Consider the following 20753-nt stretch of genomic DNA (forward strand, 5'->3'; position numbering starts at 1 on the left):
TTGTATTTGAATCTGGGTCACCAACGGTGAACATGTAGGTCCCCCTCATGCCCATGGCTCTATGTGGGCACACCCTGCGTCTCCACAGGCTTCTCGTAGGATCGGGGCCTTCCTGAACTAACCCTTGTTTTGATGGTTTCAATTTGCTGGAAATATCAGCGGCTGGAAATCGACAGCGTAAGCTGAACATGAAGGCTTGTTTTTTTTGAAGCTGAAGGCTTATGAGTTAGGAAGGTCCAAAACTGGAGTTAACATAAGGGAAAAGAAAGTCTGTTGAACTAGCAACCGAATCAGTTGGTCCAACAGTGCAATCTCAAAACACTCAGGGCTACATTCACTGATGTGTGTGTCCGTTTTGCGTTGATCTGGTGGGTGGATTCCCCCCAGCAAAGATTCCCCCCTGCACTGTCCCACTGCATTCAGGTGTGTTATGGGCACATCATGAGAGCTTGCTACATTGGCTAGCCCCATCTGGCAGATTGCACCAAACAGAAGGCTGGGGGGGCAGAGTCATAACTGGCTCACTTGCCCCCCCTCTGACATAAGTGCACCAAAGAACCTGGTCTTTCATTTATGAACTATGTATTGGAATACACAAAGAGTTTAAAGTGATAACAAGTTTGAATCACATCTGTCACTCTCCAGCCAAACGTAAGAACATAAGGTGATGCCATGAGCTTGCTTGCATTGTGTGTGTTTCTCTGAACTCTGGGGCTTGCTTATCACCAAGAACTGGCTTCTACTGTCAAACATACTGCCTTATGTGTGTGTGTCTTGTTCATACTGTTTTCAGAATGACTCCACCTCACCCAGCCAAGAAAGGGAGAAGTACCAAATGCATGTAATTGGCCCAATTAGCAACAACTCTGAAACAGCTTATACAGAAATCTGCACGTGTCGGTTTGTCTTTAAGGGGCAAGTCTGAAAACCAAGTGTTAAAACCACAAAGAGCTTGGTGTGACAACAGTGCTGGTTTCTGAACACTGGGAGCAAAGGAAAAGGTTTGAGCTTCATTGTGGGAGCATAGCTGGGAGATGGAAGAGCACTCGAGGCATTTCGCACTGATCCCCAGAGAAGCCAGCTCAACGTCTCACAGGAAGTGCCTGTTTAATTCCTGACTATGTTATTTATTGCTTTTCTCTTTTGAATTAACCTCTTGTCTTTTTCAATGTTTTATTTCCTCCCCAGGGATCTGAGGGACAACCAGGTCCACCAGGAATTAAGGGCTATGTCGGAGCACCCGTAAGTCATGATTCTCTGGTTACATTTTAGTAGCTAAACAATCCTTGAATCTGGAAACTTCCCCCACATTTCCAATGTATTCTGCACAACTGATTCTTCCATATGACAATCTAGAGATACCTGACTCTCCGCTACGTTCCCACAGTGTAACTTCTGTGACTTCTGGGGAATTACTTCTGACTTATGCCGGATGTATGCAAGATCGGCATTAGGCCTGCAGAGAATGGTCTATAGGAATTACTAGGAAACCTAACATTTTGGATGGGTTGCTTTGAGCTAGCTTGTGTGGCACAGTGAGGCGATATTCACACGGCAATGTTATAATGTTGTGTTGGCGTCTTGTGATGCAACGTTAGTACATTGCTTCACAGTTGGATCACAACACAATGCAATGTGACCTCATGACAGAATGATGTTTTGAGTAAGCTAGTCTTAGTCTGCAGAAGAGAAGAATGAGGGGTGATTTGATAGCTGCTTTCACCTACCTGAAAGGGGGTTCCAAAGAGGATGAATCTAGACTGTTCTCAGTGGTAGCAGATGACAGAACAAGGAGCAGTGGTCTCAAGTTGCAGTGTGGGAGGTCTAGGTTGGATATTAGGAAACACAATTTCACTAGGAGGGTGGTGAAGCACTGGAGTGGGTCATCGAGGGAGGTGGTGGAATCTCCTTCCTTAGAGGTTTTTAAGGCCTGCCTTGACAAAGCCCTGGCTGGGATGATTTAGTTGGGGATTGGTCCTGCTTTGAGCAGGGGGTTGGACTAGATGACCTCAGGTCCCTTCCAACCCTGATAGTCTATGATTCTATGCTTCTATTTTGGAACCCTTTGGGGCCCTGCATATTAGACTTGTAGGACATGCAATTACCCTGTGGAATTTGCATCAATCCCCAGAAAACCGGGACAGGTATCCAATTTGCAACCCAGCCTCCCGGACTCACCTTAGCAATGACGTGGGCACTGTACAGGTGCACCTAAGTGTACTGTGTGGTGTACTGACTTGACTGTTGGTGCAGCAGTGCGTTTCCATGGAATGCCAGGCCGGCTGATGCATTAAAAGGCTGCCTGTACTGGTTGATACATGTTCCTTTGTAACTCACCAGATAGAGGCCTGTGTTTTCGGAGAGGGTTGTGAATTTTCTTCCCTGTCAAGTATAATGTTTACCGGACAACTGTGGTGCCTATAGGCCTCCAGGGTCTAAAACCAATGAAAGTCAGAGGAGAATCTGGTTGTTTGCCTAGGCCTGGCTGTGGATCAGTGCGGTATTACTACCCAGCTGTCTGAAAAGCAAAGGGGTATCTGCTTACATTGTCTATTGAGCTGCAAGCCGGCGCAGCAGCTCCTGGGCAGATCCCAACAAAGTGTTAACAGTGCAACAGGCACATTTGAAGAAAGTCAGGAGAACGTTTTCCTCCTGCTTCGTGAACCGCCCTTTTACACAAGGAGGACAGCTCCGCCCTGCAGTACATGCGGTGTGGCTCATAATCTGTTGGTAATGACCCCATTTGTTTTCATCATCAAGCTGGCATTTGGTGTGCGTGGTTAGAGCAGAGCAGGGCTATAATCGTATGCTCTGATGCCCCAGCGGGCCCCAAGGTACTAGTGCACCAGAGTGGAGTCATCTTTTTTTAACCTCTTCCACTCTGCTTTGGGAAGTGGCCGGGTAGGACTCTGCTTTCTAGAACAGGATACTGCAGAGTTCATTTTTGGTCCTTCTGTTTGTCTCTCTAAGTGAGCTCAACTAACAGCATCAGCTGTAGCTAAGATAAAATTAAGACTTATATTCACCCCTGTGCGTCAGGGCACCACATGAGGTAAGGAGGAAACATCTCCACCAGCACACAAAATTAGGTGCATCGTGGTCCCCGAGGTAGATTGTGGATTGTTTGAAATCATTTGGCATTGGCCACAAGACATTCGGTGGGATGGTCAGTTTCTCTCTGGTCTGGTAATTCTTAAGACCTAGAAGGCTTTTGGGACCTCACATCTGGTATAACTCCATGGCAGTGCTGTAAGATAGACTACATTTGGAGGTGCCTCGGATCTCATGAATGAAAGGCATTTGGAGGGGACACTCCAGGACGTAGTGATTCTACATTGGCACACTAAAGATGAGCACTGACAATTATACCTCTCTGTACCCCTGCTGATAAGCTGACAAGAAGACATGGATAAGCTTTGAAAGTGAACCCCAGGGAGAACTCAAGTACATTACATCTACCTGACTTTCTCCCAAGCATGTTTGCACATGTTAAACCCCTGGAGAGGCATGGGAAGGGAGGAAAAAAGGGAGAGGGAGAGAGAAAGCAGAGATTATGTTATGGAGTGTCAAGTGTGCAAAGCAAACAGGTGACTTTATCCCAAGAGAAAATAGCAGGTTTTTCCAACTGGGAAGTTTGATCACAAATATACTGTCAGACCTGGACAGGCTTGTCCAGTGTTTGATCTCACTCAAGGATGGCCTGAAATCTTAACAGCATCTAACCTGTCCTCCGGACCAAATAAACCTGGGCATGCAGTACTCATTAATTTTCAGCTAAGCCAGCTGACCTGTAACGTGGAGATGAGTGAAGTATTAAAATAGGATATTAAAATATTAAATATTTTTATTATTTAATATTAAAGTATTAAAATAAGTATTAAAATAATTCATTAATATATGAATTCACCAGAGTGTAAAACATTTCACACACAAGCAGTTCCTGATGGGTCACCGTCCATTGAGTGTGCGTGTCTTGTTGCCGTAGGGTTTCCCTGTTGTTTGCTCAGTTGCTACAAAAGAAGTAAACTACACCTGCAATACAATGTGGCTGTTCACAGGAAAGGTTAAATCTCTCCCCCCTCCTTCATTTGATCACTTATAGGTTTGTCAGCAATGTTATGTGTGTAAAGTGCTGCCGTCCAGTTATCTGAGACACAGCAAACCCTACTGTTTCCGAGTTAATTGGAAAGCTATGGATTGCACTCTGCCCAAATTAGCGTCAATGGAATGTCACTCACCCACAAGGCTGAGTTTGGCCGTGTTCGGCTGGGATTATTCAACAGCTGTCAATGCTCAGTGATACCTGCTGCTGTACTCACTACACTCTCCTTAAGCACAGTGCCTTGCAGCACATCAGTGTGACATCCTTGCTTGTTTACGGGGCAGATCTTTCCAGGAATGTTGTCCTTCACTGCCAGAGGATCAGTGAAAAAGACAGCTCCTTCCCTGAGGAGGAGAATATGGACCATGTTGGATGAAGATTTGTAATTTCCCTTTTGTTTTCATTTTTAGGGTCTGCAGGGAGAAAGAGGAGAAAAGGGAACTCGAGGAGACAAGGTATCACTAGGTCATGTTAGAACCACAGCCTAGGAAAGTGATGGGTTGCTTTCCCTCTTTGCCTTTTGCTTTGTAAATGAATGTAACATTGGGGAAGGGTGTGAGGCTGATACCTCGAAGGCTGAGGCTGACAGCCCCTCCCTGCACTGCCCGGCACACAGCTGTGAGCTGGAGCGAGCTGACCTGGAGCTCATGGGGGTGAAACAGGAGTTCAGAATCCCAGCCCGTTCATTCCCTTGGTCTCTCTGCTAAGAATGGCAACAAAGGTGTCACTTGGAGTGCCAGCTGAGGCAGGTACTCCTGTGATGTGTTCACCTGGGGCACCACCCACCTAATAGATGGTAATGACCTTTGGAGGCTACTGACCAGAACTGAATCTGGTAACCTAAAGATAAAGGGATCGCCATCCGATTACCAGCTCCCTGAGCCACTCAGCTTCCTATATCCCTTATTTTGTCTCATCACTACAAACACAAGCGTTCATAGGTTGCTGGCTTTGCTACATCAGGTAAGGAGTCAGGATTTCTTCTGTGTGCGTGTGTGCACTGGCTGCTCTCCCAGTCCAGAGTTCCAGCGGCATCACTTTCAAGTGCTTTGCTCCAGGCCTTTTGTGTTGGTGAATTTCCTTCTATTTCAAGTCGGGTGCAGGGCCCCCGGCTGAGTCTAGCTGTGGTGAGGTGACCGGCTGAAGAACTCAGACGCTTCTTGAGCCATTGCATTCATCGAGTAGTGTCTTTGTTCCTCTCTGCCACCAGAAATAAACGTAGAACCCACAGTCCTCGACTGCCTCTGAGGCTGCAGACGCAATGCAGCTCAGAAGGGTGGGCTGCTAAGGTGGCTCTGAGTTCTCTTTATCCAGAGTGGGCTGCAGGTCACTGCCCTGGTTTAATTTAAAGCAATCTGTGGCTGCTCCAATATCTAAGTGGCTATCAGTGGCTCAGTGAAGCAGCTAGAGATTGATGGGGCACAGGGATTCCCTGGCTGGTAACTATCATTATCCCCATTTTATGGATGAGAGGCTACGTGACTGGTACAGCTGGGATAAGAACTCAGTACCGCTTGGCTCCCACGCCTGTGCCCAGACCTCCCTGATCACGGGTGTCTCTGTATTGGGGTGGCATAGCCATTCAATACGGGTGGACATGCGCTGTGATTTGCGCCATATTTACCAGTCATATTAGACAGCACGGAAGCCATTAAGGCATGGCTGTTCAAGCTAGTGCTGAGGTAAGGAGTTGCCAGTCCATTAGAGATGCGGGGTGCAGAGAATAGCAAGGGGACGGGTGCCAGTCAATTCTGGGAGTTTGGCAAGGCCTGTTAGCTGGGGAGTTTGACCTATGTTTGAGCTCCCTCTACTGATAGCCAGCTGTGGGTGCATTAGTAGAGAGTCATCAGTAAAGCAGAGCAAAAATAAATAAATAAATAAAAAATAGGGACGGGGGGGAAAATAGCTGATGCACTAAAAATTCAATTTCAGTTGAACTTGTCAAATAAAAAGGAGGGTAAAATTCCCCAGAAGTTGAAACATTCGGTTTAGACATTAATGAAACTAAACGTGTTGACTTTTCATTTGAAACAATGAAAGTTTATTTTGAAATTTAACTAGATTTAACTACACAAAAAAGGGTAAAAAACCCCAAACAAACCCACAACCACCCCAAAATGGCCCCTGAACCAAAAAGACAACAACCAATTGTTGGTCCAGCTCTGGTCATTAGTCTCCAGTCCAGCCTGATTCCCAATTCTCTCTCTTCCCCGATTGGCCAGTGCTCTGTTCCCAATATCCATGTGGTTGTTTATCATAAAATTTCCATTATCCCCTTTCATGTTTTCTGTACTCATCATTGCAACTGGGCACATGCCCATTATCATTTAATAATCCTCATGCCTTTGCCCCCGGAGTTCAAACCAGAGGAGATGTGTTGTGTCTAGCCATTCCATCAACCCCTTTTCCTGTGACAGTATTGTCTGGTCTGTGGAGGTGTTTGGCTCCCTTAAGAACATGGATAAATTTCCACATCACTCGGGTAGGGAGGAGGGATGGAGCTGTGAGGGGGCAGGGAACTGATGAACTAGACAGGAATTAAAATGAGAAACAAGTGAATTGGGTTTTGTTTCATTCTGAGGGATTTGCACAATTAAACCTTCTTTCTTTCCCTCCTGGGCTATGCATAAAAGTCAAGATCTCTGCTATAACAATTGTGCATTTACAGTGCATAGATACTGCACTCAGGACATTTATACCCCTTGTTTTAATTTCTACCAGTTGGAACTACTGGGAAAGTAGTGGGCGTTAAGAACCAGGCCAAAGATCTCTCCCTGTCTGCTTTTCCATCTGCAACCGCTTATTGCTTCTGAGAAATCTGAGCCTAAATTTTTGCCACTTACACCACCATTGTTAAAGCATTAATAAAAATCATTTATGCTTCTCCCAGCCTAAGGAATATAGGATTTGTTATATTAAATTAGAGCATTAGTCTCTATAATGAATATTGGTCCATCAAACCATTATCCCGATGCTTCAGAGGCAGGCGAAATCTCCCACAAGGCTCTTATGTCACTGTACGCTGAGAGCACCTTAAATCAAAGCACTGAGACTTTATGGTGCAGTACATAATTTTGAGCCTTATTGATCATGTCTGAACTCGAGGAGAGCCAGCATACAGCAGTCACTAACTCCCAAAGTTTTGTCCCAGCATGCAGCGAGCTCATGTAAAACCTGGGTTGAATTCTCTAAGGACGGTGTCTTTTGTAATGGTAGTCCAAAGTCCTGGTCAGAAATCTGGAGGAGATTTCCCTGGAACATTGATTCCAGCTTGAAACCTGTAGCGATCAGTTTATACACAGAAACACAAGATTAATAGAACATTTAATTGAGCAGAATATGGTTGTCATATAGAGTTGACCAGAAAACTGGGACATTTCAAAATATTTCAGTTGGGAACTTTTGATTTAGAAATTCACCTTTCAATTTTTACCCATTGGGAAACTGCAGTGTCCCACCACCACTTTCCCAGATTTTTTGCCGTTTCCCTACTGAGAAAAAAAAAAGTATAGAGAAGTGGGGAGGAAAAAAACGTAACCCTTAAAAGTGAAATATTTCTTTATTTCAGAAAGTAATATTTCCAATATTTTGTTACTGCTCTCCAAGTAATAGAAATTGGAAATTAGTAACAAAATATTAAAAAATGGGCTTTCACCCACTTTCTCACTTTTTTTGACCATTTTTCACCTGGCAAGAGTTGGAAGATAGAAGGTAGAGAGAAACAAACCTTGATCACCTTGTTTGATCTGTCCTTTAGCCCTTGTATAGATTGCACGGATCACAACACGTTTTCCATTCTTCTCGTATCCTGGCCTTCCTTCTCCATGTATGGCCATGTCTTTTCACGATAAAATCTTCCCGTCTCTTTGGAGATTGGCCAAGTGGTCGTTTCAGTTCCCGTGGGTACCATTTGGCAACAGATGCAGTCCATCGACCATCAGTGAGCCTCACTATATGCCTGGCCCATCACATTTTACTATGCTTGCTCTTAACAACATCCTGCACTCCACTCTGCTGTCTGATCACTTCACTGGGGACTTGGTCGTGGATTGAAATTCCCAGAATTCTTCTTTCCATCGCCCTCTCCATGACAGACAGTCACTGCTCCTCTGTCTTCGTCAGCGCCCATGTTTCACTGCCCTACAACATTTCTGGCAGTCTTGTTGAGTTGAAGAGGCTGGCGCGTGTTGTCTTGTTGATTTTTCCTTGGAGGACATCCTTGATAGAATTGAATGCGCACCAACCCACTTTCTTTCTTCGCCATAGTTCACCTTCTTGATTGTGGCGCATGTTAATTTCTTGCTCCAAATAGACATATTGCTCAACTTCTTCTATTTGTTCTCCCTTGATTGTTATTTGGGCTTTTGGCAAGGTATCAGACCGCATCAATTTCATTTTGGAACGGTTAATTTTCAGTCCGACTTTGCTGCTTTTTGTGTTGAGTTCTTGCAGCATTTTCTGTAGTTTGATAGTATTTTCGGCAATCAACACAATATCGTCCATGAATCCGAGATGGTTTCACTGCTCTCCATTGATGTTGATTCCACCCTTCCAATTCATCCGCCTCATTACCGTTTTGAAGCAGGCTGTGAAGAGTTTCGGTGAAACCATGTCTCCTTATTTCACCACTTTCTTAACTGGGATGCGAAGGGGAGTATCAAATAAAGTTATATCTGTAGCGCAGTCAGAATTTGCTTCCTTTAATAGTTTGATATCGTTTGTGTCAATGCCCTGCTGTGTAAGAGCTTTCAACACTGCATTGATCTCTATGCCGTTGAATGCTTTTTCATAGTCGAGGAAGGCAATACATAAAGGGAATGTGTATTCCCTTGAGCGTTCCAATAGCTGGTTTATAGTGAAAATATGGTCCATTGTGCTGAAATTCCTCCGAAAGCCTCCCTGCTGTCTCGGCAACTGCTCGTCCAGACTCTGAGGAAGTCGGTTTGTTATTATTTTGGTGAACAGCTTGTAGACATGTGAGAGCAGGCATAGTTCTTTAGATCTTGGACGATAGTTCTTTAGATCTTCATGATCGCCCTTCTTGTACAGCAGAATGGTATTGGACTCCTTTCAGCTAGATGGTATCTTCTGCATTTCCAAGTAATGGCTAAACCTCTGAGCAAGGATTTTTCCAGAGGTCTTGGCCTCCAGCTCTTATCATTTTGATTGTCAGTCCATCTTTACCACAACAAACCACAATTATTGAAATGGAACATTCAGAAGACGTGCCTTTTGTCCTCTGATTGATTTTCATTTGGGAAAAAAAAGAAGAAAAACCAGCCTTTCACCCCCAAATCTGTCATTTTGGAAAATTAAACATTTTACCAACAGTGAGCATTTTCATTTCCGCTGAAAGCCTGTTTTTTGACAAAAACAAAACAAAAATAATTCGAGTTGGAAAATTTTAAACCAGGTCTAGCGTCATATCATTATTCAGCCCTCTTTGTGTGTGCCCTTCATTCCTCTAGCAATGAATCCATCTTATGAGGTCCTACGCGGATGTCATAGATACACCAAAAAAGATGCTCGGGAGGGTGCAGTGCTCTGTTGATCAGCACGCTGTAAAGTTGTGAAGTCTCAAACTGTCTACACTGCAGAATACAAAGAGTTTAATTCAGGCAGAGGGGTGTGTGTGTGTGTGGTATGTGTAAAACTGGACTGAGGCAAGCTCATAATTACAATAGATAAAGATTGGGAGGTTCCTCCCTCAGGCTGCTATGTCACATAATGTGCAGAGCAGTGTAATGCCAGCCCTGCAGCTTCTCAGACCGAAACAGCATTTCTGATGCAAGATCTATCGATATTCTTAAAAAATAACCTCCCCATCAATTAACTGATTTGTAAATCCATTTTCAGTATGCTAAAGCAATCACACACACACACACACACACACTCTCTCTCTCTCCCTAACAAATCAGGTACTTAAATCTAATGCTATAAGTACAGGTTTACCAATAATAGCTTTGGTCAAACATTTATATGATGAGGTATAAATCACAACTGAGATTCATAAAGCTTTTTTATTATTATAAGCAAAACTCTAAATAATATTTAGTTACAAAGAGCTCCCTCTAGTGATAGAATTTGTTTATGAACAAACTCTGTTATGATTAATCGTAATAATATTAATTCTATTATAGTGGTGCTTAGATCAGGGCCCCATTGGACTAGGTGCTGAATAAACACATAGTAAGAGACAGTCCCAGCCTCAGAGAGCTTACAATCTAAACAGATATAAGACAGACAAAGGGTGGGAGGAGGGAAGTACAATTATTCCCATTTTACAGATGACAAACTGAGGCACATAGCGATGAAGTCTTGTGGGAAGTCTGTGGGAGAGGCAAGAATTGAACCCATATCTCCTGAATCTGGCTGCTGCCTTTGCCACAAGGCCATCTTTTTGAGAGCCTCAGATGAAAAGAGCCATATTACAAATGCAAAGTATTATTACTGGGCTCAGCCCTGAAACTTTTAATTAGTCCTTACTCAAGTATCCCTGCCATTTCCCTCAGGGTGGATTTTTACTGAATAAGGATTGCAGGACTGGGAACAGTATCATGAAAAACAGCTAAGACAGAAATTTTGGTTCAGAAATGGATTGGGTTGTGTGATAAACTAGGCATGTGAAGTTCCTAGTAACAGCACTTGGGAAACAGGAGAAAGGAGTTCTGACTGACCGGCCTTATTCCCCAGTACTGGGCAATGATGCTTCTTCCTATTCATGAAAAAAGAGTGGTAGGAAATCTAAGAATTACAGAAATCAGAAATGGAAAATATATACTAGGTTGTCTGGCAACTACTCAGTTCACCTCCTTGCTATAGACATGCCACCCCTTCTGCAGAAGTGTATTTCCCAGAATATCAGACTTAGATCACTTTTCATGTTCACAGCTGCATGGGTGAGTGGCACGGAAGGATGTGCAGACTGAGATGTCTCTTGCAACAGAGTGATAAACAATTTTAACTAGAAGTTATCTTTTTCTTTCTCTTCTTTTTTCCTAGGGAGAACGAGGTCTTGATGGGTTCCCTGGGAAGCCAGGTGCAGAAGGGAAACAGGTATGGAATGAATATTCGGGAGCAAGAGACTGTTCTTCAAACTAGGCGTTAATGCACAGTGAATGGGAAGGCGGCTGCTGAAATGGGACTTATCCCAGACAGCTGCCGTATTGTAACTGTAGGAGCAGGAAGGTATCTCTTAAAATCATCAAGATCTTTTTGAGCACCCAGTTCTAGTGGGACTGGGCCCTATGCTAAGCAGCCTTGTTCTACCCTGACCAATGTCTCGTCAACCCAGGAGCGCTGTGCTCCTAGTGTGAGGAGTAGAACGCCATATGATTATTTTTAAAGGATGCGCTTTTTGTGGTAATGCAGTTATGGAGGAAAATATTTTATCGACTTCCAGTGCTAGCTGTCAAGCATTAGAACATTCAAAGGCCAGGAGACGACAGTGTGATCCCTCAAGACCTGCCTTTATAGCCTTAGTACACACAAAGCAGTCTGTGTCCCACATCTAGCCTCCAGGCCCGTCTTCCCGCTAGGAAACTAACCATTAATGTCACCTTGTGCTTCAGCAGCTATGTGGAGATACTTACGGATCTGAAACATTTTCCTAGCACTTGAGTCAAAGCTGTCAGCAAATCTTTAGTGCCCTCTTAAAATGGGATTTCAGAAGAGATACTGTGCTCATTTGCACTGGATGTAAGAGAGCTGATACCAAAGGGAATGTGTGCTCTTGCAGAATTAATGATAGGCTCGATGGTGGAACTCAAATGTAAGTTATGTGGCTAATTTTGTACTCACCACGCTGCAGCGTGGTTCCCTTGTTCCTCCATCTGTGTTTATTAAAATTAACCCTCAGGCCGTTTCTTTTTCCATTGCCTCGCATCTTGTGTAGTCATTTCTCCCTGTGCAAAGTGGATATGAAACAGGGCCAAATTGGACGGGATGGAAGGGGTTTACCCTCACCCTGTACACAAGGGGACAGGCAATGGAGAGTCTGTCCATCAAGTCTCCTTTTGGTCTTGCAGTCTGGTCTCCTTGTGCCCTGTGCTGATGTATACCGTCTCATGCAATAGTGCTCCTCCGAGTTTTTTCACTGTCTCCCAGTTGTGCTAAAGTTCAGTACTCTGCTTGCAGCTAGATCAGTTCCAGAGGTAACACCGGGGCTGTTATGTCAATAGATTTTTCTTTGTGTGTTAATTGTTTTGATTTTGAGCTTTAAGTAACAATGCAAGTTGTGCACAACAAATATGGAAATTCACTAAATGTGCTAGGGGAGAAAAACTGCTACATTTTAATAATTTACAAATCATAGTGGGGTGCCCTGACTGCTGGAGTTATGGTTTTCAAAGAAAGGGAACCATGTTTCACAATAGGGTTACATTTTCTGGTTTTGGTTGTCAGACGAGAGTTTTTTCCATCACCGAAGCTTCCAAACATGGTTAACCAAGATGGTAGCCTTGGAGAGGGTCTTTTTCCTTCCATTGACTGCTAACAGAACATCCAGTTGCTGCTAATTAGATAGGCACTAATTACTTTAAATATTTGTACTAAAATATCATTTGTGGGTCTGTAACAGGGTACACTCACTGGTAGGGCACCTCCTCCTGGCTGCTCTGGGGATTTGCTCCATCCAGGTCTGACACCCCCTTCTTGCATTTCACTCTTGTTGTGGCCTCTTTCACTCTCTGGGACTCAGCACGCTCCCTCTGTGTGACTTGGCCCTGCGGCCAGGTCTCTGTACGTGTTTCCACTTCCAGGGGAGCAAGTTCTCTCCAGACCAACTGGCCAGCTGGCTTTCCAGGCTGTCCTCTAATCTCAGGCTGTGCCTCATTCACAGTGGCAGGTAGGGGAACCTGGGCCTGCCCTCTACTCCAGGTCCCAGCACAGGCACCGTCTGTCCAGTAGCCACCATCTGCTTACTCCCAGACCTCGCTGCGATTTCCCGGTGCTCCCTCCTACTTCCCATCTCTTTCTCGGTGTTCTGGCCCACCCATGAGGTCCAGCTCCAGCTCCCAACTCCCAGGGAACAACTGCAGCCTACTTCCCCTGCAGCCTCTTCTGGTCTCCGCTTCCCAGCTTTATACCAGCCCAGCCTACACCAGCCCAACTGAGTTCCATCTTCCTTTATCCAGCCTAATTCTCCCCCCCCAAGTGCAGCCTACTAGGTTAATTAGCCCCTTCCAAGCTACCTTAACCCCTGCAGGTGAGATGTAGAGTGAACACCCCTTCACAGGAGCCCAGTGAGATTGGGATTCCCTTGTGCAAGGCCCTGTGCATATAGTGAGGGGTAGGGCCTACCCCCCAAAGAGCGTATGGTTGACATAGACAAGACACATAAAGGATGGGAGATGAAACAGAGCCACACAGAGGTGAAGTGACAGGCCTAGATGACCACTCAAGGTCCCTTCCAGTCCTAAGGTTCTATGACATGCCCAAGGTCAGTGACAGAGCTGGGCCTTGAAAATAGTGGATGCAAATCACTGCAGTGCAAGCAAGCCAACCTTCATCGAATGAGCTTTGGATATATTTATATTAATGACTGCACAGGGCCCAAAGTTCTGGAGTGGTGCGATGCATAAATTGAAAATGTATCTGATCTGAACATGCATTAATTCGTTAGTGAAATGTTCTGTCTCAATGCACTGTTCAGTGTTGCAGAGACAATGCAGACAGAATTTAGAACACTGGAAAGCTGAGAAGATAGACTAGGGAGCTTTCCCCCCCTGTGCGGGCATCTGTGCTCTTGACATATTGTCTGCAGGTTAATGCAGGAAACACTATTTCAGTAGGAGGGTGGTGAAGCACTGGAATGGGTTACCTAGGGAGGTGGTGGAATCTCTTTCCTTAGAGGTTTTTAAGGCCCGGCTTGACAAAGCCCTGGCTGGGATGATTTAGTCGGGGATTGGCCCTGCTTTGAACAGGGGGTTGGACGAGGTGACCTCCTGAGGTCCCTTCCAACCTTGATATTCTATGATTCTATGAATGACTTGCCTGAATCCCCTACACCTAAACTCTCCAGGTTACTTAGCAATTTGGTTCTGTCAGCCTGTGTTTGTACTTCCCTTCCAGTTATGGGGCCATCAGCAGACTTAACCATGGTTGACTTTACTCTTCCCACTGCATGGAATAATATGGTTCCGAGGCCATAGCTCTGTTCTGCTCCCCCTTGAGAGCTCAGACCATTACCTCAATCAGTTTTTAACCTGGGCTATGGTGTTTTTTGTTTGTATTTAGTTGCTATTTAGCCAGTATCGTTAGAAGAGGGGACACAACACCTCACTGGGATCCTAATGTACTGTGTCTGCTGTAACCATTAAATTATTTACAGAACTAGTTAAGATTTCTGGCTACACTGGTTGGACTGAGAAATTGCGATGGCATAGTAGGGCAGAAGCTGATCATTAGCTTTTCCTGGGGAGAGATTTCTCTCTGTGATACCTTTGCAGAATTGTTGCATTCTGGGGCTTCTCCACCTGCTTTGGGTCTGGGCTGCCAGCAGAGTGGCAAATCCTTATCTCCATGCATAGGCTGGGCATGTGGGCTGGTCAGGACTAGGACCAGGAAACCCTCCCCTTTTCCCCCAGAGCAGCCTAACTGCGGAAGCAGCTGCTGCTGCCTCATCGTGACTACAGCAGCCCCCATGTCTGCAGGGCAGAGGGAAATGGCTTACAGATCCACTGCTCCAGCCTCCCCCTCTTTCCCCTCCCCACAAAGCAGAACAGAAGGAGCCCCTTCCTCTTGTACCTGTTCCTGCCAACCTCCTCCTTCCTAGTCCAGTGCAGTAGGGGCCCGCTAATTCCATTAGTTAAACACACTCGTGGTACCTTATCATTGCTCCTGGGCTGCAGGCTGAATTCCCACAGGGGTGGGTATTTTGTCCCAGCAACTGGATGCCAGACAATGCAGATTGATGATCTGCTCCATTCTCCTGTCAGAGGACATTTAACTAAAGCCTTTGTCTGCACAAAGTCACCGCCTTTGGTTTTATTCAGATTAACAGGACTTTTTTTTTTTTTTTAAAGTTTCTCTGTATTGCATTAGTCTTGGCTGAGTCACTAGGACCTTGAGGGGATGTCTACACTGCCCCGAGTCTCAGAGCCCGGCTCAATTGACTCAGGCTCGCAGGGCTCGGGCTGCGAGACTGAAAATGGCTGTGTAGACATTTAAGCTCGGGCCAGCTGCGGCTGTGCCCAGGGGTCTTTGATTGCAGTGTAGATGTATCCCGAGACACTAGACAGCTACAGGCCATGCCCTGGCAAAATTAGTCCAGTGCTAAGGGCTCGGTCAAAGGCTCTGTGTCTCCTCTGCATTGCCAATCATACTATGTTGTTGTTCTATTTTCAGGGCATTAAGGGCAGCACAGGCCCACCAGGTGCCAGCGGACTCAAAGGAGAAAAGGTGAGCTGGGGAAGGTGCCCAAGGAGCACTTTGAAAGGCAAACTCATTTCATTTTGAATAAACTCTCCTAGAAATTACAGTACTGCTAGTTATTCCCATGGATCTCAGGTGCATCTAGAATCACTCGGAGAATTGATAGATGGAGCCCTGGGGCTTGCTATTGCTCTCTCACTAGGATAGATCTCGAGTAACTCTGCTGAAGTAAACTGAGTTAACACTACTTGAAAATTTGGTGTAAATGCCTGTTCTCCTGGAAGCCAATAGGCCTCAGTGGGAGCAGGATCTGATCCCAAGTGAAAACAGAATCAAGCCCATGTATGTGTTCCTGGGATTTCCTGGAAATGGTGAGCTCAACAAGTTCTTTGGTTAGCTAAGTTGCTGGGTGAGGTTTTGAGTGGTGGAGGGATGTGTATATCTGGGGCAGCATGAATGACGGGAGGCATTGTCTGTGTTATCCAGCACTTTACCAAGCAGAAAGCTCTAGAAACTGGCATTTCAGGGTGTTGGATCTGGGCGGTGCTCCCCTCGGGTGGCTCCCTGCAAGCGGCGACGTGTCCCTGCTGCTCCTAGGCAGAGGAATGGCCATGGGGGCTCCGTGCGCTGCCCCCATCCTGCCCCAGGCGCTGGCTCTGCAGTACCTGTGGGCGGAGGCAGCGTGCAGAGACGCCTGGCCATGCCTCTGTCTAGGAGCAGCAGAGACATGTTGTTGCTTGCGGAGAGCCGCCTGAGGTGAGCACCGCCTGGATCCACCACCCCAAATCCCTTCCCATGCACCAACCCCCTGCACCGAGTTCCCTCCTTCGCCGAAACTCCCTCCCAGAGCCTGCACCCCAACATGCGCCCCAACCCTCAGCCCTGAGACCCCTCCCGCACCCCAACCGCCTTCCTCCATTCGTAATTATATTTTAATGCTATCAAAATTTTGAATTTGTCCCTAAAAGAAACATTATCTATCAGATAAATGTTAGGGAAGATCTCCCAAAGCTTCATAGGGAACGATTTTCCATATAGCTTAGGTACAGTATTCAGGTTTCCTTGGGCATGCCCTCCTTTGTTCTGATTCACAGCCTGCATAGTTTTGCTTCCCGAAACAATGCCAAACACTTGTTTGATAGCATAATCTTGTGGTTCACAAGCCCGTCAACAACAAATCATCCAACCAGTTTAACAAGTGCTGCCGAAAATCATGCTGTTGTTAGCTTGTCGGCGGATCATTTCTGTCCTGCCTTCCTGTGTTAATTGGAATAATTAACACCTTTTCTCTTGACATCCATGGGATGCAGCAGGCAGTTGATCCAAAAGTCGACAGGAATTGGCTCAAAAACATGAATGCTCCTTCTCTGTTGCTCTGCTAGAGGAAAATTCAGACTGTCGGTGAAGATGTCCTGCTAAGCACAGTGGCCTTTCATTCCTGTTTTTTTCCCCTAGAAGGACGCTCCCTGTTTCCTTGTGCTAGTGTTTCCTATGACTTTACTTTGTAGTACCAATAGTGTCAATTTCTTAAGAGTGAAGATTATTGCTCATGAGAGGTTTTGAACTCTCAGCCTTGGAGACTGCAGACTTTCATCCACAGATCCAGTGAGGCACAGACAACACCAATACGAAGCTTCCTCATACTGACCTACCGGGGTCAGATTCTGTGCAGCTTCCCATCTTCTGGAGTCACTTACAGCTTGTGCAGTGCGGGTGTAAAATGACACCAGTTCGCACGTTTTGCACAGATGTAAATGACTTCACAAAGTGCAAGGGAGTGGAGAATCCAGTCCAGTGTGCCTACACCCTGAGCTGGGAGTTAAATTAATGGTAGCAGTGAATACAATGCAGGGGAAAGTATACTTCCCAGATAACAAGGTGATGCAGTGCATGTGTTTCCATTTATGTATTGTGGATCTGATGCTTCTCTTACTTACACTTGTATAAATCAGACCTCAGTCCATTGAATCAGTGCTGTTACCAATGTGAAATGGGTACGAATCAAGCCCCTTCTAGCTCCTTCAACACTGGATTTAAACCACTTGGAAAAGATACAAGAAAGCCTACAATGGAGCAGAGTTTAGCTGAGAAAACAATGGGAAAATCAAGCTCAGTGAAGAGAGGTGAAGCGGAAGAGCCGTCCAGGCAGCTAGAGCATGTTAGTAGGACAAATTCATGGGAAAGTCACTTTCTGACTCAATCTGTATACTGGAAGACACTTAAAAAAAATGACAAGCAAATGGGAGCTTCGCCTCCTTGATAATTATTCCCTGCTCTCAGATATTTTTAGTGGAAAGTTTTACCTTGTCATTTTAAAACTAGTTATTAGACTTTCCAGGGCAGCCTTGTGACTCCCTGCTTTCAGTCTGTCATGTTTTTGTTGTTTCCTACCTCGTCCTCTGGCATTAAAGATAAAAAGGTTTTTTTTCCCCACAAAGCGGCTAAATGATACTCTGCTGAGTATCCAAGAATGCAGATACCAGAATCAAACCACTCTGTTTCCCATTATGTTTCCACTATAATTCCAAAGATACAGGGTGGGTTTTCAAAAGCACCTAAGGGTGTTGCATGTTCTTCTCCTGGTGATTTTTAATTGGAGGGGGGCATCTATCTCCCTCGGCACTTTGGAAAATCCCAGCTATGCTGTAGAATCTGCATAAAGACATATACAAAATGAATGGAGTACCTCTGAAGCAGAAAGTGTGTAAAAGACGTCATAGGTCTACCAGGGAGTGAAGGGAGCAATTAATGACCATAAGGACACTGCAGAGAAGCTAAATGGTATTTTTGCATTAGCTTGTTCCTGAATGGGTGTTGGGGTGACATCTCTCCAAGGCCTGCTCTTATAATGTCATAAATATGAGGCACTATCAGAGACAGTGGTTTTGGCACAAACTGATAAATTAGAAGGCAGCTAGTCACCAGGAAGGGTGGGATCATCAAAGAGTCCTGAAAAAACATAAAGCGTATGTCTGTTCTGTAAAGTGACTGCGTGAAAATGCCATTGTTGGCTTCCATGTTTGACTCTGCAAAGATTTGTGTCAAGTGTGCTTCTTTTTACAAGAAAAATGGGTGTGTGTGTGTGTGTGTGTGTATATATTCTAAATTCCAGCCCTGCTGACTCTGTCTCGGATGTGAGAGTCAAGCTGGGTTCTTTCCATCTGGCATATAAACACCAGTAATAAGGGTTCTACAGGCCAAATTAGGACTTATGGACCCAATTCACAACTGCATTACTCCAGATTTATGCCGGTATAACTGCACTGAAAGAAACAGTGTTACACTGGGGTAAAACTGGAGTGGTAAATTCACAGCAGTGAATCAGGCCCTTCATGACACCTCTACAAAATGGGGAAACTTTGCATTGATTTGGACTGTATATTCAAATCTCCTCTGTCTGGGAAGGTTCACGGGCACAGGCGGAGCATGAAGCAGACAGACCATAAGGACAAGAGGCTGCTGTTGAAAAGAAGTTTGGGGGCTTATTTCTATTTCATTGCTTGTCTGTCTTTTCCCTTTCCACGCAGGGTGAAGCAGGGCTTCCAGGATTACCAGGCTCTGCAGTAAGATGTTGCGTTAGCATTAACATGCGATATGAACTATAATGCATGAGAAACAAAAGGGAGGAAGGCAGGGATGGGCTGGGAGGATTTTGTAAATTTAGGGATGGATTTTGTGTGGGATTTTCAAATGGACAGGAAGCTTAAGCCAGTGAAGATTCCCGAGAGCAGGATTTCATGGATTCTAGGATCCCAGTAAGGAGATTAACTGCAATATTTGGGAGACTTTGAATTTTGAAGAGGTAGGATTTGAGGAGAAGGAGAGAACCGAAATACCCAGGAGTCAGGGAGAGCTGGCAGTAATAAACAATTTTCAGAGGAATGGCTGAGATACTATCTAATGGAGTTGGTCTTGTAGGGAAGAAGATGGGCCTGGGAGATTAGAAGGCAGTCAAGAGTTCAGAGTCAAGTGGAACAGCTCAGTCTCTGACATCAGGGGCCCAGTGTGAGATTTGAGAGAAGAGCTGGAGAAGACAGACTTGGGATGGGCACCGCTCTTCTTACCATGTAGCAGGGTATCAGCTTTGTGAAAGAAGTCACAGTGGAGGTAGGAGCTGAAGACCACAATGAAAGGGTAGCTGCAGTGAAGAGGATAGAGGTTTTGATTTTCCTCTCCCTCCAAATTTACACCTGTGAAACTCCAGTGACTTCAATGGAGTTGTTTTTCATTTGCTCTGGTGTCACTGATGGGGGAATCAGGGTTTAATATTGGCCACATAGAGGTGTCATCTACAGCTGAATTCAGCAAAGAGATTGCCACAGGGGACATCCTAGAGAAGAGAAGGGATCAAGGACTGAGCTCTGCCAGGGCCCCATAGCTGAGAGGTCTAGTGATTGGAGAGTATTCATTGTCAGTCGCAAAAAAGGGGAGTGATTAAATCAGTAGAATCAGAACATAGTGGAGTGAGATGCACAGGACTCCTGATGCAATGAGCTAGGATTTGAAGTCATGGTCAGCAATATCAATATGGCACTGTGACGAGGAAGGACCTGGAGCTAGAGACAGACAAGAGAATAGCAACGACCCTAATACATAGAGGTAAATAGGCAACTGCATTACTGTGAAAGGAGTGGCAGCCAGACTGAAAGCTTTCAAGAAGACTGCTTGGGTCAGAGGTTGGGAACTGACCCAAGACTTCGATGAGACATATTAGAGATGCGGCAGTACTGTGGCCGCAGAGTGAGAGGTGTGTGAGGAAGGAATTTTTGAGCATTAATATGTGGGGCTGTAGACTTAAGGTGTTTAGCAGTGGAGAGTGAATGGTTTCTTGTCCTGAAGCAAGTAGAAAATTATACAAGACCGGAGGAAGGCAGGGTGAAAGGACAAAGAACTGTCATTGGCAATTTCACAGGGATGTATTTATTTGTTTAGAATTGTGCACACATCCATTCAAAATGAGCCTAGGCCAATGATGCCATGTAAAGACACTTGCTACTTACATGCATGTGGACACCCAGAGGTCTCTAGGTTCTTTGTGCAACATTCCACCCAATAGCACCATGTTGTTACAGCAGAAGCCTAACCTCGCTGTTGGAGACTGCAGATAAAGCCAGACATAGTTGGCCAAATTCAGAGGTGATGGGTAACAGAGGAGCTGGAGGAAGGTGTACGAAGATGTGAGGACTGATTGAACTTACACTTTCTTCCAGTCTTCAGCATGTCTGTAGGTTACACCAACTTAAACGCCCTTGAACATGGATGGAATGGGTATAAGTGG

General features: G+C 45.3%; 1 protein-coding gene across 1 annotated transcript in view; it reads left to right on the forward strand.

Annotated features, from left to right (window-relative positions):
- The window catches only part of COL22A1 (collagen type XXII alpha 1 chain), a 325582-nt gene that overhangs the window by 173122 nt on the left and 131707 nt on the right, over window positions 1–20753 (forward strand). The window contains exons 15-19 of the mRNA XM_037892981.2: window positions 1189–1242; window positions 4513–4557; window positions 11105–11158; window positions 15449–15502; window positions 19003–19038. Coding sequence (XP_037748909.2) covers window positions 1189–1242; window positions 4513–4557; window positions 11105–11158; window positions 15449–15502; window positions 19003–19038 — 243 coding nt within the window. The remainder of the gene's footprint in view (window positions 1–1188; window positions 1243–4512; window positions 4558–11104; window positions 11159–15448; window positions 15503–19002; window positions 19039–20753) is intronic.

The sequence above is a fragment of the Chelonia mydas genome, chromosome 2, assembly GCF_015237465.2.
Source record: "Chelonia mydas isolate rCheMyd1 chromosome 2, rCheMyd1.pri.v2, whole genome shotgun sequence".
Lineage (NCBI taxonomy): Eukaryota > Metazoa > Chordata > Testudines > Cheloniidae > Chelonia > Chelonia mydas.